The sequence below is a fragment of the Camelus dromedarius genome, chromosome 10 (assembly GCF_036321535.1).
Source record: "Camelus dromedarius isolate mCamDro1 chromosome 10, mCamDro1.pat, whole genome shotgun sequence".
In the NCBI taxonomy this organism is placed as follows: domain Eukaryota; kingdom Metazoa; phylum Chordata; class Mammalia; order Artiodactyla; family Camelidae; genus Camelus; species Camelus dromedarius.
In genome coordinates, this window is record NC_087445.1 from 60,866,461 (window position 1) to 60,887,543 (window position 21,083).

General features: G+C 49.5%; 1 protein-coding gene across 1 annotated transcript; it reads right to left on the bottom strand.

Annotated features, from left to right (window-relative positions):
* Positions 1 to 333: 333 nt before the first annotated feature.
* AMBP (alpha-1-microglobulin/bikunin precursor) lies at positions 334 to 15,691 on the bottom strand. Its single transcript, XM_010997390.3, has 10 exons — positions 13,281 to 15,691; positions 11,940 to 12,082; positions 10,306 to 10,382; positions 9,343 to 9,459; positions 8,766 to 8,867; positions 7,961 to 8,007; positions 2,995 to 3,076; positions 1,710 to 1,877; positions 1,212 to 1,385; positions 334 to 465 (listed from the first exon to the last, which is right to left on the bottom strand). Exons 1-10 carry the CDS (start codon positions 13,395 to 13,397, stop codon positions 434 to 436), a joined length of 1,059 nt encoding a protein of 352 aa, XP_010995692.1. The 5' UTR covers positions 13,398 to 15,691; the 3' UTR covers positions 334 to 433.
* Between the last annotated feature and the right edge of the window lie 5,392 nt (positions 15,692 to 21,083).

The window sequence follows — 21,083 nt, forward strand, 5'->3', positions numbered from 1 at the left end:
TCGGGCACTTGTGGGCACACGTGAGGGCACAGCGATTTCTTCTGCTCCCTGGGTTGCTCATGACCCCCGTGCCCAGATATTTTTTCTCTTTTCTTTTCTAGCTTTATTAAAACAAAACAAAACAATCCCATTTTATACAGAACTGTGATTTATGTTCTGTAATTTGCATAGCCAATTTCATGTACGGCAGACAGTTCTATTACATTTCCAACACATACATTTTTCACTTCTGGGGAAAGCTGGGGCTATTCGCGCTCCCACCCCAGCTTGTCCCCCCACCCCTCCCCCATCTCATTGTACATTATGATGACAATGAACAGTCAGGACATGGAATTCAGGAGTCTACAATTTGGTTTTTATTGGAACCTGCCGTGGGGCACTGGGGCAGACACTGGCCCACGCCCTCCCTGCTGGCCTGTGGACCTCTGGCCGGTCAGTTGGAGATGCGCAGCAGCTCCTCATCCCCTGTGGACACAGAGAGGCCCAGGGAGTAGGTGTGGTGGTGCCCAAGGTTCTATGGGTGAGGACGGTCAGGGGACAGGGAGGAGGGAAGGCAGCTTGAGCTGAGTTTGGGCCTCAACTGGGGCCAGAAACTTCTGCTTGCTAAATGACTTGATATCTCCAAAGTGCATTCCATAAAATGATCTGATTTTTTTTTTTTTTTTTTTTTTTGCCTCCTGATTTACTTTAGGTGCCAGTTTCCCAGTGGGGAGATAAGGCACAGAAATCTTAGATGGCTGCTGTTTCCTGGAATGCTATTACTGGAATCATTATAGCATCACCACCATTATTAGTGACCGCTGCTGCTAGATGAGTGTGCACTGTGCTATGACCGCTTAGTCTGGGAAGTCGGTACTCTCTCATTTTACAAAAGAGAAAACTGAGCCTCAAATTGGCACTCACACAGCGTGGCCAGCCCGAATGTGGCAGTGCCGGGAATGGAGCCCAGGTCTACTCAACTCAGCCTGTCCTGCATTCCCTCTGCCTGCACCTGGCCAGCACCTCCCCAGGTGCCCCATCCCAGCCAGGGTAAGGCCTGGGGCTTGGCCCCATTTTACAGGTGGGAAACTGAGGCCCAGAGAGTAGATGGGTTGGTTACCTGGTACAGAGTTCAGAACTCAGCTTTCCAGACCCCCACCCCCTACTAGGGCTCTCCTACCTGGACCCCAAGAGCCCCTGGGCCCAGCCTGGCATCCCGCAGGGCCTCCTACCTTCACCAGGGACTCCACAGTACTCCTTGCACTCCTTCTCCGAGTAGAACTGGTTGCCGTTGCCCTTGCAGCCCCCATAGAAGAAAGGGACGCACTTCCCCTGGACAGCATCAAATGCCCAGAGCCGGATGGTGCTTCGGCAGGGGCCGGGGACTATGGGGAGATTGCAGGCCTCTGCGGAGTAGGAGGGAGGCACAGAGCATTCGAAATCCTTATGACCACTGACCTGAGACACCCAGCAAAGGGCCTGAGCCAGGGACTCTGCCCATCTAGAACACCTAGTCCCCTTTTTGTAGACTGAGAAATGGACCCACAAGAAGAAATCCCTGCCTAGGGTCACCCATATACAAGCGTCCAATTTGTATGACTTCAAGAAACTTGCCCTGGAATTCCACCACTGGAGCATCCTCTCTCTGCTGCCTGTTCAACGGGGAGGTGGTTGGCTGGGAGGACAGGGTCATGGGGTGCAGTGTGCACGAAGGCAGGGCATGCACTCACCCACAGTTCGGCAGGTCTGCAGGCACTCCTTCTCCGAGATGAAGTTGTTGCCGTTACCCATGCAGCCGCCATAGTGGAAGGTCTCACAGGCCATGGATGAGCCGTTATAGAAATACCTCTTGATCATCCCCAGGCAAGGACCTTGTGAGAAGCCCAGCTGGCAGGAATCTGCGGAGGGGCAGAACAGCAGCGTACTGAGTGCTGACTGTGGACCTGTCACCCAGCTGGATACTTTAACATGTATGATTTCATTTCATTTTCATCTCTGCATTAAGAGGAAGTGTTATCAACTCATTTTAAAGATAAGGAAATGGATTCTCAGAGAAGTAAAAGTGACTTGCCCAAGGTCACATAGAGCTGAGATTGAAAACTGTGTTTGTTGGACTCCAGAAATCAATGCTTGTTCTATTCCATAACATGAATAGAATGGGTGGGAGTTACCAGCCACCCACAGACCCAACATCCCCTGTGTTGGTCTTGGCTGCCCAAAGGTTCCGTAAGGATAGTAGTTGATGATACATTCACCCACACCTGTGCCAGCCAGCCTGACCTCTGCCTGAGGTCCCGTCCCTGTGCCTTTGGCTCATCATTCCTGCCCCTAGAATGCCTTCCTCCATAAAACCCTACCGAGATACCTGAACATAGCATGAATTCCCTTCATCCAGGAAGTCCTCCTTGATCCCCTCACCCTTCCATCCTCTGAGCTCCTCCATTCCCTTTAGCTGACCCTTCCTTTGGGGTCCATCACTTTCTTCCTTGACTGTGACTGCCTCCTCTACTAGAAGAGAAGTTCCAAAAAGACATGGACAGTTTGTCTCTGTGACCCCAGTGCCGAGCACAGGGTCTGGGGCAGAGCAGGGTCAGGGTTCTGTGTTTGCCGAGAGAGTTGGAGAGTGATCGCTTCATCAGCCATACAAAGCATCCTCATGTCCTTCCCCAGGTGCCCCCACGAGACTCCTTAAGGTCTGCTCAGCAGGCTGTTATCCCATTATACAGATGAGAAAACCAAGTCTGGGTGGCTACACAGTGATATAAACAGGCCAAGAACTTGCTTCTCATCATGGAGCTGGGCATTCCTAAGCTCACGAACAATGCCTTACACTCCTCACTTCCCCTACAACCCCTGGCACAGGGCAGAGTACTGGATTTGCCTTTTTAAGGCTCAGTCCTTGATTCTAGCTGAAAAATAAGAAAGAGACTTCAGGGTGATGAGGGCAGCCAGGGTGAGCCAACCATGGCCCTTCCTCTCTGGGAGTGTGGCCAAAGGAGGTAAAAGGATCGTTACCTTCCTTCTTGCTGAAATCAGTTACTGATAGTCCAGCCCCCGATCCTTCCTCTTCTTGGGGCAGCACAGCCCGCCGGGCTCTCTGCGGGAAGAAAAAGAAGAAGCTGTTACAGGGACCTAACCACTGTTGCTCACCTATACCTCTGGAAGAGATAAACAAACCATTTGCTTTGGAGATCAAGGTGAAGACAGAAACACAGCTACTAGACTGGTTAATGGCCTGTTTTCCCAAAAGCATCAACCTGGATTCCAGAATAGGCATCACAGGATAGATTTCTAGTCTGAAATGAAAAATCAGAACCTTGACATATAACAATACCTTCATATCCAACTTCCCATTGAAATGCCCAAAGGAATATAATAATGGAAAAGAAATCTATTCCAGAGCTGGGAACCATGGAAGGGCAGCATTCCATCCTAGACACTGGAAGGCATTTCCAAATGTATGGAGTATGGGTGTGACTGGTTTGCATATACTTGAGACTGACCCTAACACTCCCAGCTGTAGTGGAGAGGACTGCAGAGCAGGGCAGGCTGCCAAAGCTGTCAAAAGGATCTCTGGGAGTAGAGCCCACTGAGGCAGGGTCCCAGGACAATTAGAGAAGGCTGAGCAGGGAAACTGCTGGCCATCAGGCAGTCTTCCTGCCCACAGGTGAGACCTGGAATCTGCAAAGGTAAAACTGTAGTAACCTGCAATTTTCCCCTTCTCCTTTCAAGGTACAACTAAAAGCTGTGATCAGGGATTGTCACTGTGTGTGCCAGAACCCATCTCAAGCTGGTTGCACATAGGTCTTCCTTGGTGAGGACAACAGAAAGGAGAAAAATCATGGAATGACTTAAATAGTGCAGCTGCTCAGAAGAATCAGATTAAGCTGGAGAAATACCTCCACTCAACACATGTTGGTAAGAAACAGGAGGAAAAAACCATCAATGAAATTCAAGATGACATTGCATCACTGTAACAGGAGCCCACGGTTATGTAACTGAATAATAGTAGAAAGTTACTGGAGATGGAAAAGATTTTGTAGAATTTAACCACACAGTAGAGATAATAAGCTGCAGTTTAGAGATTATAAGAAATAAGTTCACAGAATAGGAATTCTAGAAGGAGAGGCAGTCAATATAGAAATAATAGTGGAAAACTTTTCCGAGTTGAAGAAAGACTTGAGTTGTCCAATTATAAGGGCTCAAAGGGAATGAGGGAATATTAATGAAGAGCCCCACCTAGACCCTTCCTCGAGACAAAGTTTAAGAGCCTAATAGTGGCCCTCAGAGTAAATGACACTATTTAATGACAGGAGCTGCAGAGCAATATCTGAAGGTTGGGAATAGGTAACCCACGGATTCCTCACTCAGCCAAGCTGCTGATCATGTGATACAAATGCAGAAAGACATTCTCAGACATGCAAGCATCCAGTCGCTTTCCACCATGTATCTTTCCAGAAAAAAAGTACTTGTAGAACTATTCCCAACAATTGAGAGTGGAATCTAAACACAAGAAAATGGATCATGTAAGAGCAAAGAAATGATGGTTGACTAGAAAGCCAAAAAACAGTTGCAGTTAAATGATTGTTAAAATGATCATGCAACTGAATGTAAATTCTTAATGTAAAAGCAATTCTCAAAATAAAAGGTGGACAATATGAACATCAATCTCAGATTAGACCCACAAGAACAGGGATGTAGGAGGCCTGGAATGTAGAAATGGACGTGTGCCACATTTCTCTCTTTTGCAAGGGAAGGCATCAGTTATTGTTTCTGAAGGATGTGGATGTGGATGAAGAAGCAGGGACTCGGCTAAGATCTGGATAAAGATGACAGATTGAAATTTCCTTCAAAATTGCCCTAATACTAACCATTAGCAAAAAATGATTTGGAAATGCCAGCCCCCAGGCATGCATCACCGTCACTCAAACAAGGAGAGGGGCATACTTTAAAGCAAAAACTAAAACTCTCGATCTAATAATCGGGAGCTGAACAGGAAGGTCACCAGGGTTCAGCTCCTAACCCTGCCCTCCAACTCCCAGCCCCGGCAAGTCATCATATTTTTAATAACTCTCTCTAATGTTCCCAAATCCTAAGAGAAGAAGATTGAGTGGAACCCTGTCTTTTCCCTCTTCTGATGGAAGAATAGTGAAAGTGACTTCTGGGGGAGTGAAAAAGACAAGAAAATAGACCAGAGGCTGACTCTCTCTACGTGAAGATTCTGGGGCTACAGTCTAACGCTCCAGGCGGTGTCACCACAGGGCAGAGGTACCTCATTGCCAGCCCCGACCAGGTGGAATGAACCCACATAGGATATTTACCGGTCCTGCCAAAGAGAAAGCAAAGGGGATATTCCAACCAACCCTGAACTTCAGAAAAGTGGATGGAACACAAAGTACTCAGAACTTACGCTAAATTTGGGTGGAAGGGATTAAGCTCAAATTTGTGGGAAGAGGGCCAAGGGATAAATGAAACCCCTATCCCACCACATCAGAATAATCAGAAAGCCTGGCTAAAGCTGACCAAGCGGGAGTCAGACAAAAAGAAATGGTACGGAAACTATCCATATATTCAGAAGTGAATGAATAAGTAGGCAGAACTGGAGAACGAGTCCAGCATGGTAGACCCTGTCACGAACTGCCTAGTCCCAAGGCCTGAAGGCCCAGTGACTGAAGTCCTGCTGTCAGACAGCCCCCAGCTGTCAGCCCCTGTTGGAGACAACCTCAGCTGAGGGAGCCCTCTCTTCAAGGCAGGCTCCCTTCCCAGACCAATCAACGTTGGGTATTAAAGCTCTGCCCCTTGGCCCTGTGGTGGAACAACTCTTCAGCGTCATCCTGGTTCCAGAGCTCCCTACAGGGTTGTCCGAGGCATTGTCGTGACCGCCCTGCAGTTCAGCTCCTCCCTCTGCGCAGGCCTCCCTTCGTCCCTTCTTTCCACGAGCGTTGATCTAGGGAAACCAACCTGTGGCCCCAGCTTAGAAGAAAACATAACTCAAGAAGCAGAAGGAAATTCCTCGTTGGCCTCAAGCTCTTGAAGGAAGGGTTGTGGTGGAAGAGAGACTCATGATAATCCCAGGGGATGCAGATGAAGTGATGCGGGAGGAACCAGTACACGTGGAGGACAAAGATGCCTCAGGACGAGAGAACAGGTGTTCCCCACATAGCAAGACCCAACAGAGAGAATGGAAGACAAATTCCATATCCTGCGAGAGAGTTTCCTGAAATACAGAAGACACGTCCTCTGTGGATGGAAAGAACACAGCGTATTCCAGGAAATTCTGATACAGACGCTTAACCCCAAGACATGTCCTTGTTAAGAAGTTGACTTCTTATCACGGATAAAACTTGTCCAGGCATCTGGGCAGAAGAAACAAATTGCTTACAAGGAGAAGAAATATCAGGCTGGCCTCTGGCTTCCCCACAGTGATCAGCAGTGCGGGAGAACCAGGGGGCTTCTTCAGAGGGAAAGAAAGCATGACCTAAGAATATGACACCCAAGCGAAATATCATTCAAGGATGAAGGGAACGGGTAGACATTCTCAAACAGGGAAGAATTCTGGAATTAGAACACCCATGGACCCTCCTCAAAAACAGCACTTGGTAAAGAAATGGCACTAAGAGATTAACAAACGTAAACAACAGGATTGGCGAAGCTGTGTTATAGTCACTGAGAGTGAATGGAGAATCCATTAAAATATAGAACTATTACTAATTTTCTGGGAATTGCGGCGACAGAGCAGAATGGGAAGAGTATCAGTCTGGACAATGTAAAAGAAAAAGGGAAGAGGAGATGGAACAAAGCTGGAGGGTGTTACTGGCCGTCTTTCAAATCTTGGAGACAACAGATAGCTTCTAAGAGTGCACATAGTGATGCCAGCCTCTTAAATATTAGTTCATAACCTTGAGTGTCTTAGTTTTCTTTAAGAATAAGCCTCTTGTGGAGAAGAAATATTTATCTGAAGGTTTTTTTAAACTTTTCAAACTTCAGGTGTTTTGTTTTAATTCAAGTAAAATTGCAATGAATACCTTTTAAAATTTATAAATAGCAACTGGAGTATAATCCCACTTAATAACAGCTTATCTAAATCTGAGCCTCTAAATATCCAACCTTCCTTCCATCTGTCCCTCACCAGGTGTATGCAGGTCAAGATTCCTGGAATAATGTGAATGCTGGTAGTTTTGGGGTGGTGGAATTTTTTAAAACTTTCATTTTTTTTATATTGCATTACTTTAATCCTTTATAATGAGCACATATTAGTTTTATAAAATCACGATAATTTTTCTTAAAAACATGGAAGCAAACAGATAATATGTTAACAATATTAATTCTATATAGGAATAAGGACATTACTGTCTCTTTTTTTTTTTGCTTTCTTGTATCTTTTCAAATATTCAAGAATATGTTTCTAAAATAAATATTATCTGCATATATATTTACATATATGCATACACATATATACACACACAACAGTAGACTAAATTAGGATATGTATCATTTCCAAGTAATTAAAGATAGAATGAAGATTTAATCAATGTGGCAAAAGGCAGGAAAATAAGAGAGATGAGGAAGGAAGCCTCCAAAATCAAAAGGCAGCAGAGGCGAGGCATTGGTCTGAGAAGCTGCTTGCTCTCAGGTTTGTGTTTTTTAGGGACATCAATTGACTTTATTTTCATTTATTCAGTATCATTATCTCATTATCGAGTATGGCACTGCTCTTAGGCACTATGCTAAGACCTTTCTACATGTCATTGGATTCTAGCACCTGGATGGTAAGGGTAATTGCCCCATTTCACAGATGAGGAAAGTGAGGTCCAGATGGGGCAGCAACTAGCCCAATGGCGGCACCAAGATTGAGCCCAGGTGGGTCTGACTCCAAAACCCACGCCCATCACTGCCTCCTCTCAACAACCCCACCCACCACCACAGCAGAGCCTAAGCAAGTGGGCAGGGTGGGGACGGGATGGGGGACAGAGGTACTCACCGAGAGTGGAGTGGGCTCTGGTTCCTGTTCCCCAGGGACACACTCACCTAGGTCAGAGGACAGGAGAGAGAGGGAATAGACACAGACATCCTAGACCCAGCCAGGCTTTGTTTCTTCCGTACAGTGAATGACCATGTGCCAGGCAGGCGCCGTGCTGGGACCTGTCTTGTACATCAGCCCACTTCATGGGCGGCTCCACCCACGTGGCTTGCTGAAGGTCACTCACTGGAAACGCAACAGACTCGTGGCCGCACCGTCAACACCATCTGCATTGTCTCCACCTCCCAACCTGATTTTACAGCTAACATCTATTGAGCACTTACTAGATGCATGGGCAGCGCTATTGTGTTTAACAGCTGTATCTCACTGACTCCTCACAGCAGCTTCAAAGAGAGGCATTATTATGCTGTTTTCGCAGATGAGAAAATGAGGCTCCTGAAGGATGACCAGCCAGAAGCCACACTGCTCAATCTGAAACTCAGTGCTCTAACTCTGGGGCCCAGGCTCCTAACTCCAACCCTCTATTGCCTCCTAAGAGGTAGCCATGGGTTCTGGATATAACCACACTTAGGTGGCAGCAAAGTGAACACTGAATTGGTTCTAGTCTCAGCCCTGCCAGGTACACACTGTGTGACATGGAGCAAATCCAGGGGCCCGAGATGCCTTTTCTACAAAGAGAGGAAGGGGACTATTGCCCAGCTTATCGCAGAGGGTTACAGTAAAGACCTAGGGCCTGGGAGGATGTTCTCTGGGGGCCATGAAGGATGAGGGGGGCAGAAATGTGAGGGGTGGGGGTGCCACTTACCCCTATTGGGCAATGTGAAGATGGAGTCCTCAGGGATGTCCACACCCAGGGCAACCTCTCTGAACTCCTCCAGCAGACTCTCCCGAAGCTCTGGCTCCCGCCCTGCAAGTGGGAAGCAGGGAAGACGCCTAGACTCACAGGTGCCTGGGCCAGCAGGGCCTGAGGTTATTCTGCCCAGGGATTTTCATTTTGGGAAAGTTTGAAAACTGTCAGCCCAATTCAATCTCTTCAGTACACTTTTGGAAAGATCGGCTCCAGCAGAGGAAGAGGTGTCTCTCCCAGGCTCCCCATCCAGTTCTCCCAACTCCCCACCCAGTGCTCTTCCCACTGGTTCTTTTGAGGGCCTGGAAGCTCTGGAATTTTCCAGATCCAAATAGGAAGATTCCGTCTCAACTGGGAGACTGAGATCTACTTCTTCAGGGAGAGCAAATGTTTCTACCTTTTCCATAACTGGATTTTTTTAAGAAGGTAAAAGCAAAAAATCCCTGCTCTTTACCACTCCATTGCCCTAAATTTCAGGTCTCCTCCCACCCCCTACACCCAACACCAGTGAGCTTATCCATTTCCAGGCCTTTACCATAGAGCTTGGCAGTAATGGTGGGTCCATGGTGGCGGCTGAATTTCTTGGTCAGAAAAATGGCGTACTCATCATAGTTGGTGTGGACCACGTAGGACTCCATGGTCATGTTCCATTCTTCATGGAAGATGCGGGAAGATAAGGAGATCTTCTAGCCTGAGATCCTTCACCCGTTCACCCGCACATCATCTATTCATTCACCCTTCTGTCCACCCATTCCTTCCATATATTTGTTTTTCTATTCATCCAGCTTTACTCTATCTCTCTAGCCATCCATCTCCTCCATAAGTTCATCATTAATTCATCCACCATTATTCCATCCATCCATCCTCTCCATGTATCAATCCATAAATTCATCCATTTTTCCTCTCTTCCTTCCTTCTTTCCTTCCTTCTTTTTCCTCCACCCATTAATCCATCAATTTATCTATTAAATGATTAATTCACTCACTCATCTGCCATCATACATGTATTCATTTACCATTTTTTAATTCTCTCCCTCATTTCTTTATCCAACCATCCATCTACCCAAATATTCAACCCCTGACACAATTATTTGAAGCACAGAGCAAATTCAATAAACATTTGCCAGATTAATGAATAAATTCATGTCCAAGTCCCTGTCACTTAGCACCATATGCACTGTCCATGGTAGACGCTGAGCAAACTTGTACCAGCTGATTGCAGATGCCAAACACAAAGACTGATAAAATCTTGATGTTATCCATTTAGCACCATGGCTCGAATCTTGGATGAGCACATGAGTGGGAGTGGGGGAAGGGGAGAAAGAGAGAAGGCAGAGGAAGAGAGGGAATTTGGAGGAAGGCTGGATGGCATCTCAGAAAAAGGGAAGGAAAGGTTATAGGGGCAGAGAGAGCTGAGGCAGAAGGGAAGAGAGCTTGAGATACCAGGTATTTTTTAAGCAAAAAAGAGAACTGTGGCTGTCTCCTTTGACTCGACTTACTGGATTTGTGATAGAGGAACTTTCCATCAGTGCTGGTTTTCTCATAAGTCCCAGAGAACTTCTCACAGACACCTTTCCTGGAAATGCACGGAAGAAAGGTAACTTCTGGCAGAGACCGTGGTCCTGACACCACACTCTCCTGCAGGGCCCTTCCAAATATCTTTTTTTTTTTTTTTTTTTTGTAATTTTGAAAGTAACATTTCCAAAGATCTGGTTTAATTCTCACACCAGCCCTGGGAGACATGCATTTCACATATGAGGGAACAGAGTGGCAGGAGAAAGGGACTACTCCATACCATCCTCCTGGCAAAGCCAACACTAGCATCAGCTTCCTTAACCAAATCTCAAGTTGTACTGCTGCATCGGGAAGTCAGAATAAGTTAACCCATTAAATCATTTATCGCTTTGTATCTCTCTTGCCCCCATTTTCCTCATCTGAGAAATGGGTGTAGTGACAGTTTCTACCTCACATGGTGGTTGTTAGGATCAAAGGAGATACTATATGTAGAGAGCTTACAGTAAGCACTATGCACTTATTAGCTATTATTGTTCTGATGATTATTATTTCTTATTCATATTTACTGAGCAGCATCTATATGTCAGGCACTGTGCCACATGTTGGGGATACAGAGGACAGACCCGGTCCCCTCATGGAGCTTACAGTCGAGTGGGGTGGGTGGGTAGGCCAGGGGCAGATGCCACCAATGTGATAAGTGCCACGTAGAGGGGAAGCATGAGGTGCTCTGAGAGCATAAAGGAAGGCATGTAACCTGAACCTAAGGTGGGGTCAGGGAGGACTTCCTGGAGGAAGTGACACAGAACCTGAGACTGGAAGGATCCATAGGAATTAGTGCAGGGAAGTAGGGAGAGATTTTCTTGGTAGAAAAAATATCCGATATAAAGGTGCAGAGGATGGAGGGTTCCAGGAACTGAAAGAAGGTCCATTTGGGTGGGTCACAGAGTATAAGGGAGAGCGTGGGGTGGGGAATGGTGAGTGTTTGGGAGTTGGGGACAGCACTGGAAAGCCATGTTGAAGGAGTTGAATTTTATTTCCAAGGGCAATAGAAAACTATGGAGAGGTTTAAACAGATTTGTGTTTTTGAAAGTTTTTTTCTGGTTGCTGAGTGAATAATGGGTTGGATGGAGGGTTGGAGATTAGAGGTGGGCAAAAATGAGACAGGTCAATGTCAACAACCAGGAAAGAAGGAAGGTGGCTTGGTCCAGGATGGCGGCAGTGAAGAGGGGAGACGTGAACAGGTGGGAGGGGTTTAGAAAGAGCACAGATAGGGCCTGATGATGGTGCGAATGGCTGCAGCAGTGGAAAGAGGGGACCAGGACATCCCCCTCCCACCCAGCTTTCCAGGTTGGGGGTGGAAGTGCCTTCACTGAGCTAAGGGACACCTGAAGAGCAAAAGCAGGTTGGAAAACAGGCAGTGCTCGGGGTGCAGCCCTTGAGGTGCAGATCGGTTCATTAGAAAGGGGTGCTCTGGTGGACAGTGGCAGAGGAGTCTGGAGCACAGAGGCGAGCCCTGGCTGGAAGTAGAGACCTGTAACTTTCCAGGACAGGGTGGTGACCGAAGCCAGGGTGGGGGTGGGGGTGGGCCCTGCTCTCCCTCCCCCTACCCCCTGCTCACCGCCAATGAATGTTGGTCGTGCTGATCTCCCTCTTGGTCGCTCCCTCCCCCAGCACCAGCGTGCTCACGGTCATCTTGTCCTTGAACCTCTTCAGCCACGGGCAGGTGGAGCCCACGGCCACGAGGAACCACTTCCCGTAGATCTAGGAGGCAGCCACACGCTCTGAGGATCTGGACCTCAGGGAAGATTTGGAGGACATCTGTCCCCCTCCCTCCTCTCAGTGACTTGTCCTCCTAAGTGATAAAATCTCATAGCTAATTGGATGCCACACAGCTTCCAGGGAACATGGAGCCCCAGTGGTGGAACTTCAGGCACTTGACCAGCTTAGGAAGGAGACTTGCAGGTGGGCTGGCTCCCCTGCCAGCCGAGGACTTGACTCTGCTAAGATGGGGGATCCATGCTGCGCTCCTGGATAGGGTCCAAATCCCAGTGCCCTAAGGTCGTCAGCATCAACCACTGCTTCCCAAGAGCGGAGTCCTGTCTTTTACTCCTCCGAGGACAGCGTGCTTACCAGCTTGCAGGCAGCCCACACCCCCTTGTTAGAAGGTATCTCCTTTCCCTAAGCGGAGTCTGACCCGTGGCTAGCCTGCCACCTCTTTTCCTGACCGCTCATCAGAGCTGAAAATAGCCCTCATGTCCCTGCAGACCCCTTACCACCCAGACCTCCACAGGCCCCGCTCCCCATGCCCCTCCCCCCACAGCCCTTCCTTAACTCTGAACATAAACAAAATCCATAGGACACCACAGCTACCCAGGCCTGGCTGAACCCTGGCGGTTGTGGGGGGAGGCCCTGTTCAAGGTCACCCAGGGAGAGGCATCCTGCCCAGGCCTGCCCAGGCCTCCTAATCCCACCAGCCTGACTTCTGTCCCGCTGCTCGTCTACCCACAACCCCACGTGCCCCCCACAACCCCTAGGCCTGTGAGGACAGAGGGCCCAGGACGGGCTAACAGAGGTGCTGCGAGGAAGCTAAGTCATTAACGGATGAAGGCTGCGGGGTGGGGGTGCAGAGGAGTCACAGAAGGCTAGGTCGGCGCTGTGTGGGGGCTGCAGGGGCAGGAGTCAGCACAGAGCCTTCTCTGGGGTGAGTTCTAATCAAAGCACGGATCCCCCTTGGAGCCTGAGAGGACAGGTTCAAACGTGAGGACCTTTGACGCTGTCAGATGCATAGAGTTGCAGCTTCAATGAATCCCTGACAGTCAGAGCAGCAGGAAGGTCCCCACCCCTGCAGTTCCAGATGGGGAGAGGGAGACCCCAGGGCAGGTGGGCCTTGCTCCCCTCCCCACAGCGAGGCCCAGCCGCTCGGACACCCTGCCGTCAGCACCGGAGAGGCCAGCCTTACCCGGGAAAGGTCGAAGTTCTCCTGCACTTGGATGTCGTTGGGCTGTGTCGGCACAGGGCTGGCCCTCACCGCCAGGCAGGCGGTCAGCAGCAGCAGCAGGGCCCCGAGACTCCGCATGGCTCTGGGCTCCCTGGGTGACACTCACGGGCTCGGTCTGGGGAAAGAAAAGCCACTACCTCCTTGCTCGAGGCAGCCGTGAACTGAGGCTGGGGAAGGGGCCTGCAGCTGTAGGTGACCTTGCATTTTGCCCTGCTCAGCTGGGACCAATCAGGGCCCCAAGGCCAGGGCTGATCGATCCCTTGTGGTGCCCTGGGTCAGGAGTCCCAAGGGGCCAGGGTAGCTGTTTCAGAGGAGCTGCCGGCCAAATGCAGCCTGGTCCAGGTGCAGCCGGGGGCTGAGTTCAGCCCCTCCAAAGGCTTCCCCAAAAACACCTCACCTGTCACCGCATGGGGGAGATGGGCAGCCCCCGGCCCTTCCCACTGGATCATTCCACCTGTGAGCAGGAGGACGCGCCTAATTGGCCCATATCTCATATGGGAAAACTGGGGCCCGGGAAGAGGAAGTGACTTACTGGAGACTATAGGGAGGTCTGCCTGAACCAAGACTAGAGTTCAGGTGACCTGTCCCCAGACTTCCTTTGACTGGCGGCTTCCCATGGTGGGAGCAAATAATAGTAGAATAATAATGACGGTGGTTATGTCATCAGATTCCGTTCACTAAGCACCTACTATGTGCTGGCTGTGTACCTGCCACGGAATGGAACTCGTCCCCACAACAACCGCCTCAAGTAGGTGCTATTACAGACAGGACATTTGAGTGACTTACCCAGAGTGTCTCCGCTGGGAAAGAGAGCCGCTGGGAGAGGCAGCACTTGGTGGTGGCTAAGAGCACAGACCCAGGAGCCAGTCTGCTTTCTGTGCCACTCACGGGCTGTGTGGCCTGCGGGGAGTGACTTGACCTTTCAGTGCCTCCGTGTCCTCATCAGTCAATGGGGATAACAATGGTTCTTGGCTCAGAGCATCGTCGCAAGGATTGAAGGAATTAGAGCTTGTAAAGCACTAGGACAGCAGTTGGCACATGGTAAGAGCTGAATGTGTCTGTAGCAGGTTGGATAGTGTCCCCCCCAAATTCATGTGCACCTGGGACCTCAGAATGTGACCTTATTTGCATATGTAATTAGTTCAGGTGAGGTTATATGAGATGAGTGTGGGCCCTAAATCCAATGACTGATGTCTTCAGAAGACAGGGAGAGGGAGGTTCAAACCCAGAGAGAAGACGGCTACATGAAGACTGAGGCAGAGATTGGGACGAGGCAGCTGCATGTCAAGGGCTGCCAGCTGACGCTGGGGAGAACAAGGAAGGATTTTTCCTAGAACCTTCAGGAAGATGACGGCCCTCCTGGTGACTTGCTGTTGAACTTGTAACCTCCAGAACTGTCAGAGAATAAATTTCTGTTGTTTTAAATCAACCAGTTCGTGGTGGTTCCTAATGGCAGCTATGCATAGGAAACTATGCAGTGTTCATTACGTTAAAATATTTAAATGGGAATTTTTTTTAAAAATCCAGGTCTGTTGGCTTCCAAAGATCAAAACCCTTGCCAGTGACACTGTAGGCCCTTTTATGAAGATCTCTTCTCCAGTGGTCACAACTGCTATCCTTACTTCCCCCCTGCCTTCGGCATGAAACATATACCATACTCACAGTAGCCTCCCAGCTACAGCTGGGAATGACCCCTTCAGACAGATGGCTTCAAAAGCAAGACCCCTGCTAATGCAAGAATCTGGCAATTCCCCCAACACAGTCAGTGGCCCCAACAACTGGTATGTCATATCCCTCTGCAAAAGCTATCCAATACAGTCGCCTTTCTTCAGTATCAGGAACAAGTGTGTCTCTATTCATAAGTGAATATGTTTCCTTTGCTTACCCCTGACAGCTTGGCTACTGATGACATTTCCTTTTTGCTTTGGCTGTCAGGAAGCTCAAAGCCATGTTACAAGTTTAATCATAGCAACCATCTTGGCTTAGATTTCTGAGACAATGATCTTCCATCTTGTTCACAAAGTTTCTCAATATTTTATGACACGGTTAGTGGTGGTAGTAAGAAGGCAGTCTGAATTAACAGTATAGAAAGCTGAGAGCCAGAAGCCTTGACTTGTTCTGCATGACTTTGGGGATGGCTTTCCATTTGTGAAGCCCACTTTCCCCACCAGTAAATGGAAGGTAACAGTCCCTGATCTGTCTGCCAAGAGGTCCAGTGAGGCGATATGTGTGAAAGTGCTCTGTAAACAGACCACTGCCTCATCTGTGTGACGGTCTAGGGGTGTCTGTCGTTAGAGAAACCAGAGCTGGTATAAGAATGAAAAAATAACAGTGAATCATTAATAGGAACAGAGCCAACCTCTTAAGGTTGCCTACAGGGTACCATGATGGCTCATCTGATCTTCACAGAGGGTCCTTAATAATTAGGGGTGTCAACCCCATTGGCCCCACGGGAAGCCTGAGGCACACGGGGGTGTAGAAGAATTCGGGCCTCTTTTGGACAGGACTGCTCATTTGGCCACACAGCCTCTCCTGGGGGAGGTCAGAGGCCTGGAGGACGAGCCCAGGTTGTTGATCTCTTTTCCTGCCTCCGGGGATGTTTGCTTTCCCGAGATTATTAACCAGAGCAAACAAGGCAAACTCTGCCAAAGCCCACCTGGACTTTGAGTCTCTTTTTAAAAATTAACCCTGGGCCACAAAGATGCAAGATTGGCAGTGATGGGGAGTGCTGACCCCTCTCCCCCGCTGGCCATCCAGGTGGAAGGACACAGGATCTGGGGCTCCTGTCCTCCTAGGGGACTCAGGGGTCCAAAAGTCCACCAGAATTGGCCAGGTTCCAGAACCACTTCAAGGGGAGGCCTCAGAGCCTCAGAGGTGCCTGGTGCAGGGGGGAATAAAAGTCTGTTTCAGATGAACACTCTGGGGCTCAGAGAGGGAATGGGATTTGTTCAAGGTCACTCAGCTTGGAGCCGAGCTACAGAGCCAGATGGGCAGACTCCAGCCCCCAAGCTTTCTCCCACCATTCATTCATTCATCCACTCATTCATTCCATGATTGGTGCTGGGGATAGGGTGGAGAGCATGACAGACTCCCCAGAGTAACCTCCCAGCTGGGGGCAGGGGCGGGGAGGGGTGGGACAGGGGGAGAGAAAAAGTGACAGTGCAGGATGGTCCCTGCCCTGATGGAGGAAGCAGAGGCCAGAGGAGGGAATCCGACCCGAAGAGCAGGAGTTAGCCAGACAAAAGCACACAGGTGGGGCAGGGGCAGCGGTGGGGAGGGGGCAGGCGGGGAGGGTGTTTCAGACAGAGGGAACAGCAACTGCAAAGGCTTAGAGGAGGAAGCTGGAGAGAGAAATGCATTTGGAATGCAAAAACAAACGAGCAAGCAAAACCCTAGGTCTGGAGCTTGGGAGATAGAGGCACGTGGGGAGAGCGAGGCTGGGGAGGTGGCCAAGGCCTGGCTGGGAGGACGGCACCGTGGGACCTACTTGTTATCCGGAGTATCTGGGGAGTGCTGGTGGGTTTTCAGAAGTGTTTTCAGATTTATAACCCGAAGAGACCAGTTTGGAGGCAGTGCAAGTGAGAAGCCCAGGAAAGCAGCTCCCTAGGAGGTTTTCGAGGAGGAAGAAAAGGGTCCCAGGCACTGGGGCCTGGTGACTGGACCAGCAGGGACGCCAAGGACATTGGGTGGACGTGGGCAAGGTTGGGGCCTTCCTCTGCTAGCGGTGGACGCCTTCCCTCCCCACAAGGAGGTGTCCGGACGAGCTTGCCCCAGTGCGTGACCTCACCCATTTCCCTTGGACTCAGAGTCTGTCCCTTCGTGGCGAAGCTGGAGGTGGCAGCACCCAGGACTCCGTGCCAGTGCTGGGGTTGTTCTCACTGCCCTGCTATGTCTAGGCTTTGTGACTCGCTCCCCACCCCTGTCCCAAAGAGCCAGGCCACCCACAGACTCGAATCCCAGTCTTCGTGATTTGCCAGATTGGGGTGGGGGGGCAGTCCTTTCCCTCCCTGGCCTCGTCCTCCTTGTCTGGACCTCCGAATAAGGGTATAATAACTCACGTGACGGGGCTAAAATAAGCACTGAATGAGGGGCATTTGTGAAAGGGCTCCCCAGTGTACACACTGGAGGGACCCACGTCCTCACAGGCACTTAGCACAGCATGTGGTACCAGGTAAGGGCTCCAGATACAGCAGGAATTACGTGCAAGAAGGTGTGAGCATCCCGCGTCCACTAGAGGGCAGCAGAGAACTTCTAGGAAGACCACTGAGGTTTGTTCAGAGTTCTCTGTATAGACCTGGAGCCAGCGGCCTAGAGCAAAAGCCCATAGAAGTCACAGAACCAGACTAGATCCCAGCCTTCCTTGCCCCAAGCCTGCTTACAGCCCCCTGGTGAGTGGAAGACATTCAGCTTCTACCTTGCCTATCCCCACCCCAGCCGCAGAGCTGGACACTTAGATGGGGCCCTTTTAAAAATAGTCCCCTGCCCAGGGAATTCGATTCTCCTGGTGAACCGGAATTGGGTATCGCTGCTATAGCCCACAAAGGTGGTGGTTACCTGAAAAACCACTTGATTAAGTCCCTGCTAAGTGCCAGGCCCCATGCTGAGCACTCCCCAAGCACGCCTTACTGAATCCTCCTGTTAAGGTTCCAGCATTTTACTATAAGGGTAGCCCTATTTTGCAGACAGGAAAACTGAGGCTGAGAGAGCAGATGACCTGGTGTCAAAGGTCACCCAGCCAGTGAGTAGTGATTCAAACCCAGATCTGTCTCCCTGACACCCAAGTCCCTCTGCTGACCTCCCACAGACACTGTCCCCTGATAAACACCAGGCCCTTGGCCATGTCCTTTGCTGGGATCTCTTGTCACTGGACCCCTCACAGTATGAGTCAGTTTACGTGAACCCGGGTCTCCCTTCCCCAGCCAAGAGCACGCTCAGTCTCTGCCACACCAAGACCTGACCCTTCCTTTTCCTTGGGGCCCAGCACTGTGCTGGGCACTTAACAGGTGCTCAGCGACCACACGTTAATTGCCTGATTTAGAACTATGAGGAAAAAAGTAGGTCAGGCCCCCAAAAGGACCACTCAACTAGAAGACAGCTGAAGGAGACTGGGAGATTGAAATCACCGGGCCCAAGTCCTTAAATGACGATCAATGAATGAGTGAGCAAATGAACGAGTAACTGGGATGCTCAATGGCCCAATTTAAAAAGCAAAGAGCCCTGTTCCCTTGCATCACTGATTTTGAATTAGTCCGTGTATCATGGCTGGAAAGATCCCTAAGTCTTCAGCAGAGTGATGGCTAAGTAGCCAAATTTTGCACCCAGATTGTCCTGGGTTCCAGTCATGGCAGAGACCCTCTCCTGCCTGTTGGATCTTAACTGACTTCAACTTTCTCAAGGTGAGTCTTTTCCTCTGTTAAATGGGGTTAACAAGAGCCCACAGGGACGTAGAAGAATTAAATGATGAGAAACACGTCATGTTCTTGCTCCTTGGAAAGAGCTTAGCAAATAGTAAATGTAGCCCTGGGTGGAGGATGGCCTTAGATGTTGTCAATTTCACCTCCAGATTGTGGGAGCGGGTGGCTTTACCTGAAGACGCAGCTGAGAAAGTGAGGCACTTTGGAGCTGGGTGTCCTTGAGATCCAGCCGCCCCTGGGACAGAGCTCGTGGCCCAGGGCCTGACTCCCTTTGTATCTGGGAAGAAAGAACTCCCAAAGGAATAAACTCCCAAAGGCTGGTCTGCATTCAGGAAGAGGGCCCAGGCATTTTCCTGCTCTTTGCAGGCTGGTCTTATCTGTCCTGCATTAAAGCAGGACCTCCAGAGGCCTGCCCGACGGGTTGACGTCACCCAATACCCTTGGAGGGACTAAAATAGCTCTTTTCTGAAATCACGAGGCAAGCCAGACTCCCTGGAAAGTCCCACTGGCCTTTCTTCAATGAAGATAAATGAATCTCTCACCATCAGCTTCCCTGGGAGGGCAGTGGGAACTCATCCCTGGCTTCTCTGCTGAATGCTCTCTCCTTGGAAAAAATCCACATTAGAAGGCTCACCTTGTAGGAAGGAGCTGGCAGAGCTGGATGTCAAGTTCGTAAGTCTGTATAACAGAGTCCAGATATCGATGCAATTCCTCTCCTGGAGAACAGGACTGGTAGAATGTTTGTGCTGAAAGCATCCACCAGTAATAAAAATGGTAATAACAACTAGTATTTATTTAGCACTGACCACATGCCAGGCTCTGTCCTAAACAGTTTACATGGATGCACTCTTTAAATCTTCACATCATCCCCTATGAACACATGAACTTCTCATAGCATAAACCAATCTCATCCCCACTCTACAGCGGAGGACTGAGATTCAGAGAGGTTAACTACCTTGCCCAGGCTCCCACAGCTGTAAGCTGAGTGGACAAGCTGAGAGAGGAAGTAGGTTTGCCAAGGTTCTGCAGCCAGGAGACCACCCAGATCTTCCCCTCTGTGTCCTTTCCACCACACGAACGCTGGGCCATTTCTCATTCTCTGGGTTCTGGCTTGGCTGCAGAAAATCCTCCTTCATTGGGTAGTCTGTGAATAATTACCTTATCTTTGGAGGTGGTGAAGTTTCCTCCACGGGGAAAAAGGGCTTGGGGAGTCCTTTTCTCTACCTCATCAAAGACCTCTGTATGGTCTGGCTTTGCTGGGTTGTGCTGGGACTGGATGAGGACCACTTTCTCCATGGAGGTTGTGCTGGGACTGGATGAGGACCACTTTCTCCAAGGAGGCTGCTCTGCTCTGCTCTGCTCTGCTCGGTGGTTCCCAGTTAGATAGAAACAGCTCCTCTATTTGCCCTTCTTCTGTGGTCCCACTGGGTGCCACTTGGCATGGTTGTTAAGATTACCTATTCAAGAGCCAGACCACCCTAGTACAAATCCCACTTCTGCCACCTACTAGCTATGTGACCTTGGGCAAGTTCCTGAACCTCTTCTTGCCTTGGTTTCCTCACTGCAAGATGAGAATAATAGTACCTACTTCACAGAGTTGTTATGAGAAATGAATGCATTAATATACGGCATTCATTCATAAATTTGCTAATTGCTATTTATTCCATTGCATAGCAATTGCCACTCTGATAGTCCTTTTCCCCGACTTGGCTGGAAGCTCTTTGAGAACAGGGCGGTGGCTCAGTATCAGGCCAGGGTCCCTCATGCCTAGTAGACCAGGCCTGGCCTTCAAGTAAGGATTTAGTAAATGTGTGATGAGTGAGAGACAGCGTGTGATCAGAGCCATGAGCCAAAGGAAGGTTCTTTTGGAAGACACTTCTGGTCAACTTTTAAAGAGCTCTCTTTGCTTGCTAGCAAGTGTAGATGTCAGTGATGGCCAGGGGGCTTGTAGATTGCAGGGCAGGCTTAGAACAGGTCTCCTGACTCCAGCCCTGGTCTCCAATCACCACACCAACCTGCTTACAAGTTCTAGGGGCTGCTTCTCCTTGTTTCATAGCAAGACCACCTCTACCTGCCCAACCCTGCTCCACCATGTCTGTTTCCTTAAAATAAAGGAAGACAAGTCTTTGGAAGCTCAACAAGGAGATATAAATGGAAAAAGTAATCTAAGAGGCCACAAAATATCCCTCAAAGGGGCTGAAATCAATCTGTTGTGTACCAAACTGAATAAATGTCAATTGGGGCAAATGTGTCATTAGACAAAGGGAAGAAAGACCCTGAGTAAGAGAAAGCAGGGCACGCCTGGGGTTTGAGAGAAGGCTGAAGCAGACAGAGAGACGGGGAACATCTC

Excerpts from the sequence above, each read along its gene's own strand:
- AMBP (XM_010997390.3), bottom strand. The coding sequence starts at position 13,397 with ATGCGGAGTCTCGGGGCCCTGCTGCTGCTGCTGACCGCCTGCCTGGCG. Across the intron at positions 8,868-9,342 it reads CATTACTGCCAAGCTCTATG|GGCGGGAGCCAGAGCTTCGG; the intron begins GTAAAGGCCTGG and ends TCCCACTTGCAG. Across the intron at positions 1,386-1,709 it reads GCAGACCTGCCGAACTGTGG|AGGCCTGCAATCTCCCCATA; the intron begins GTGAGTGCATGC and ends CCTACTCCGCAG.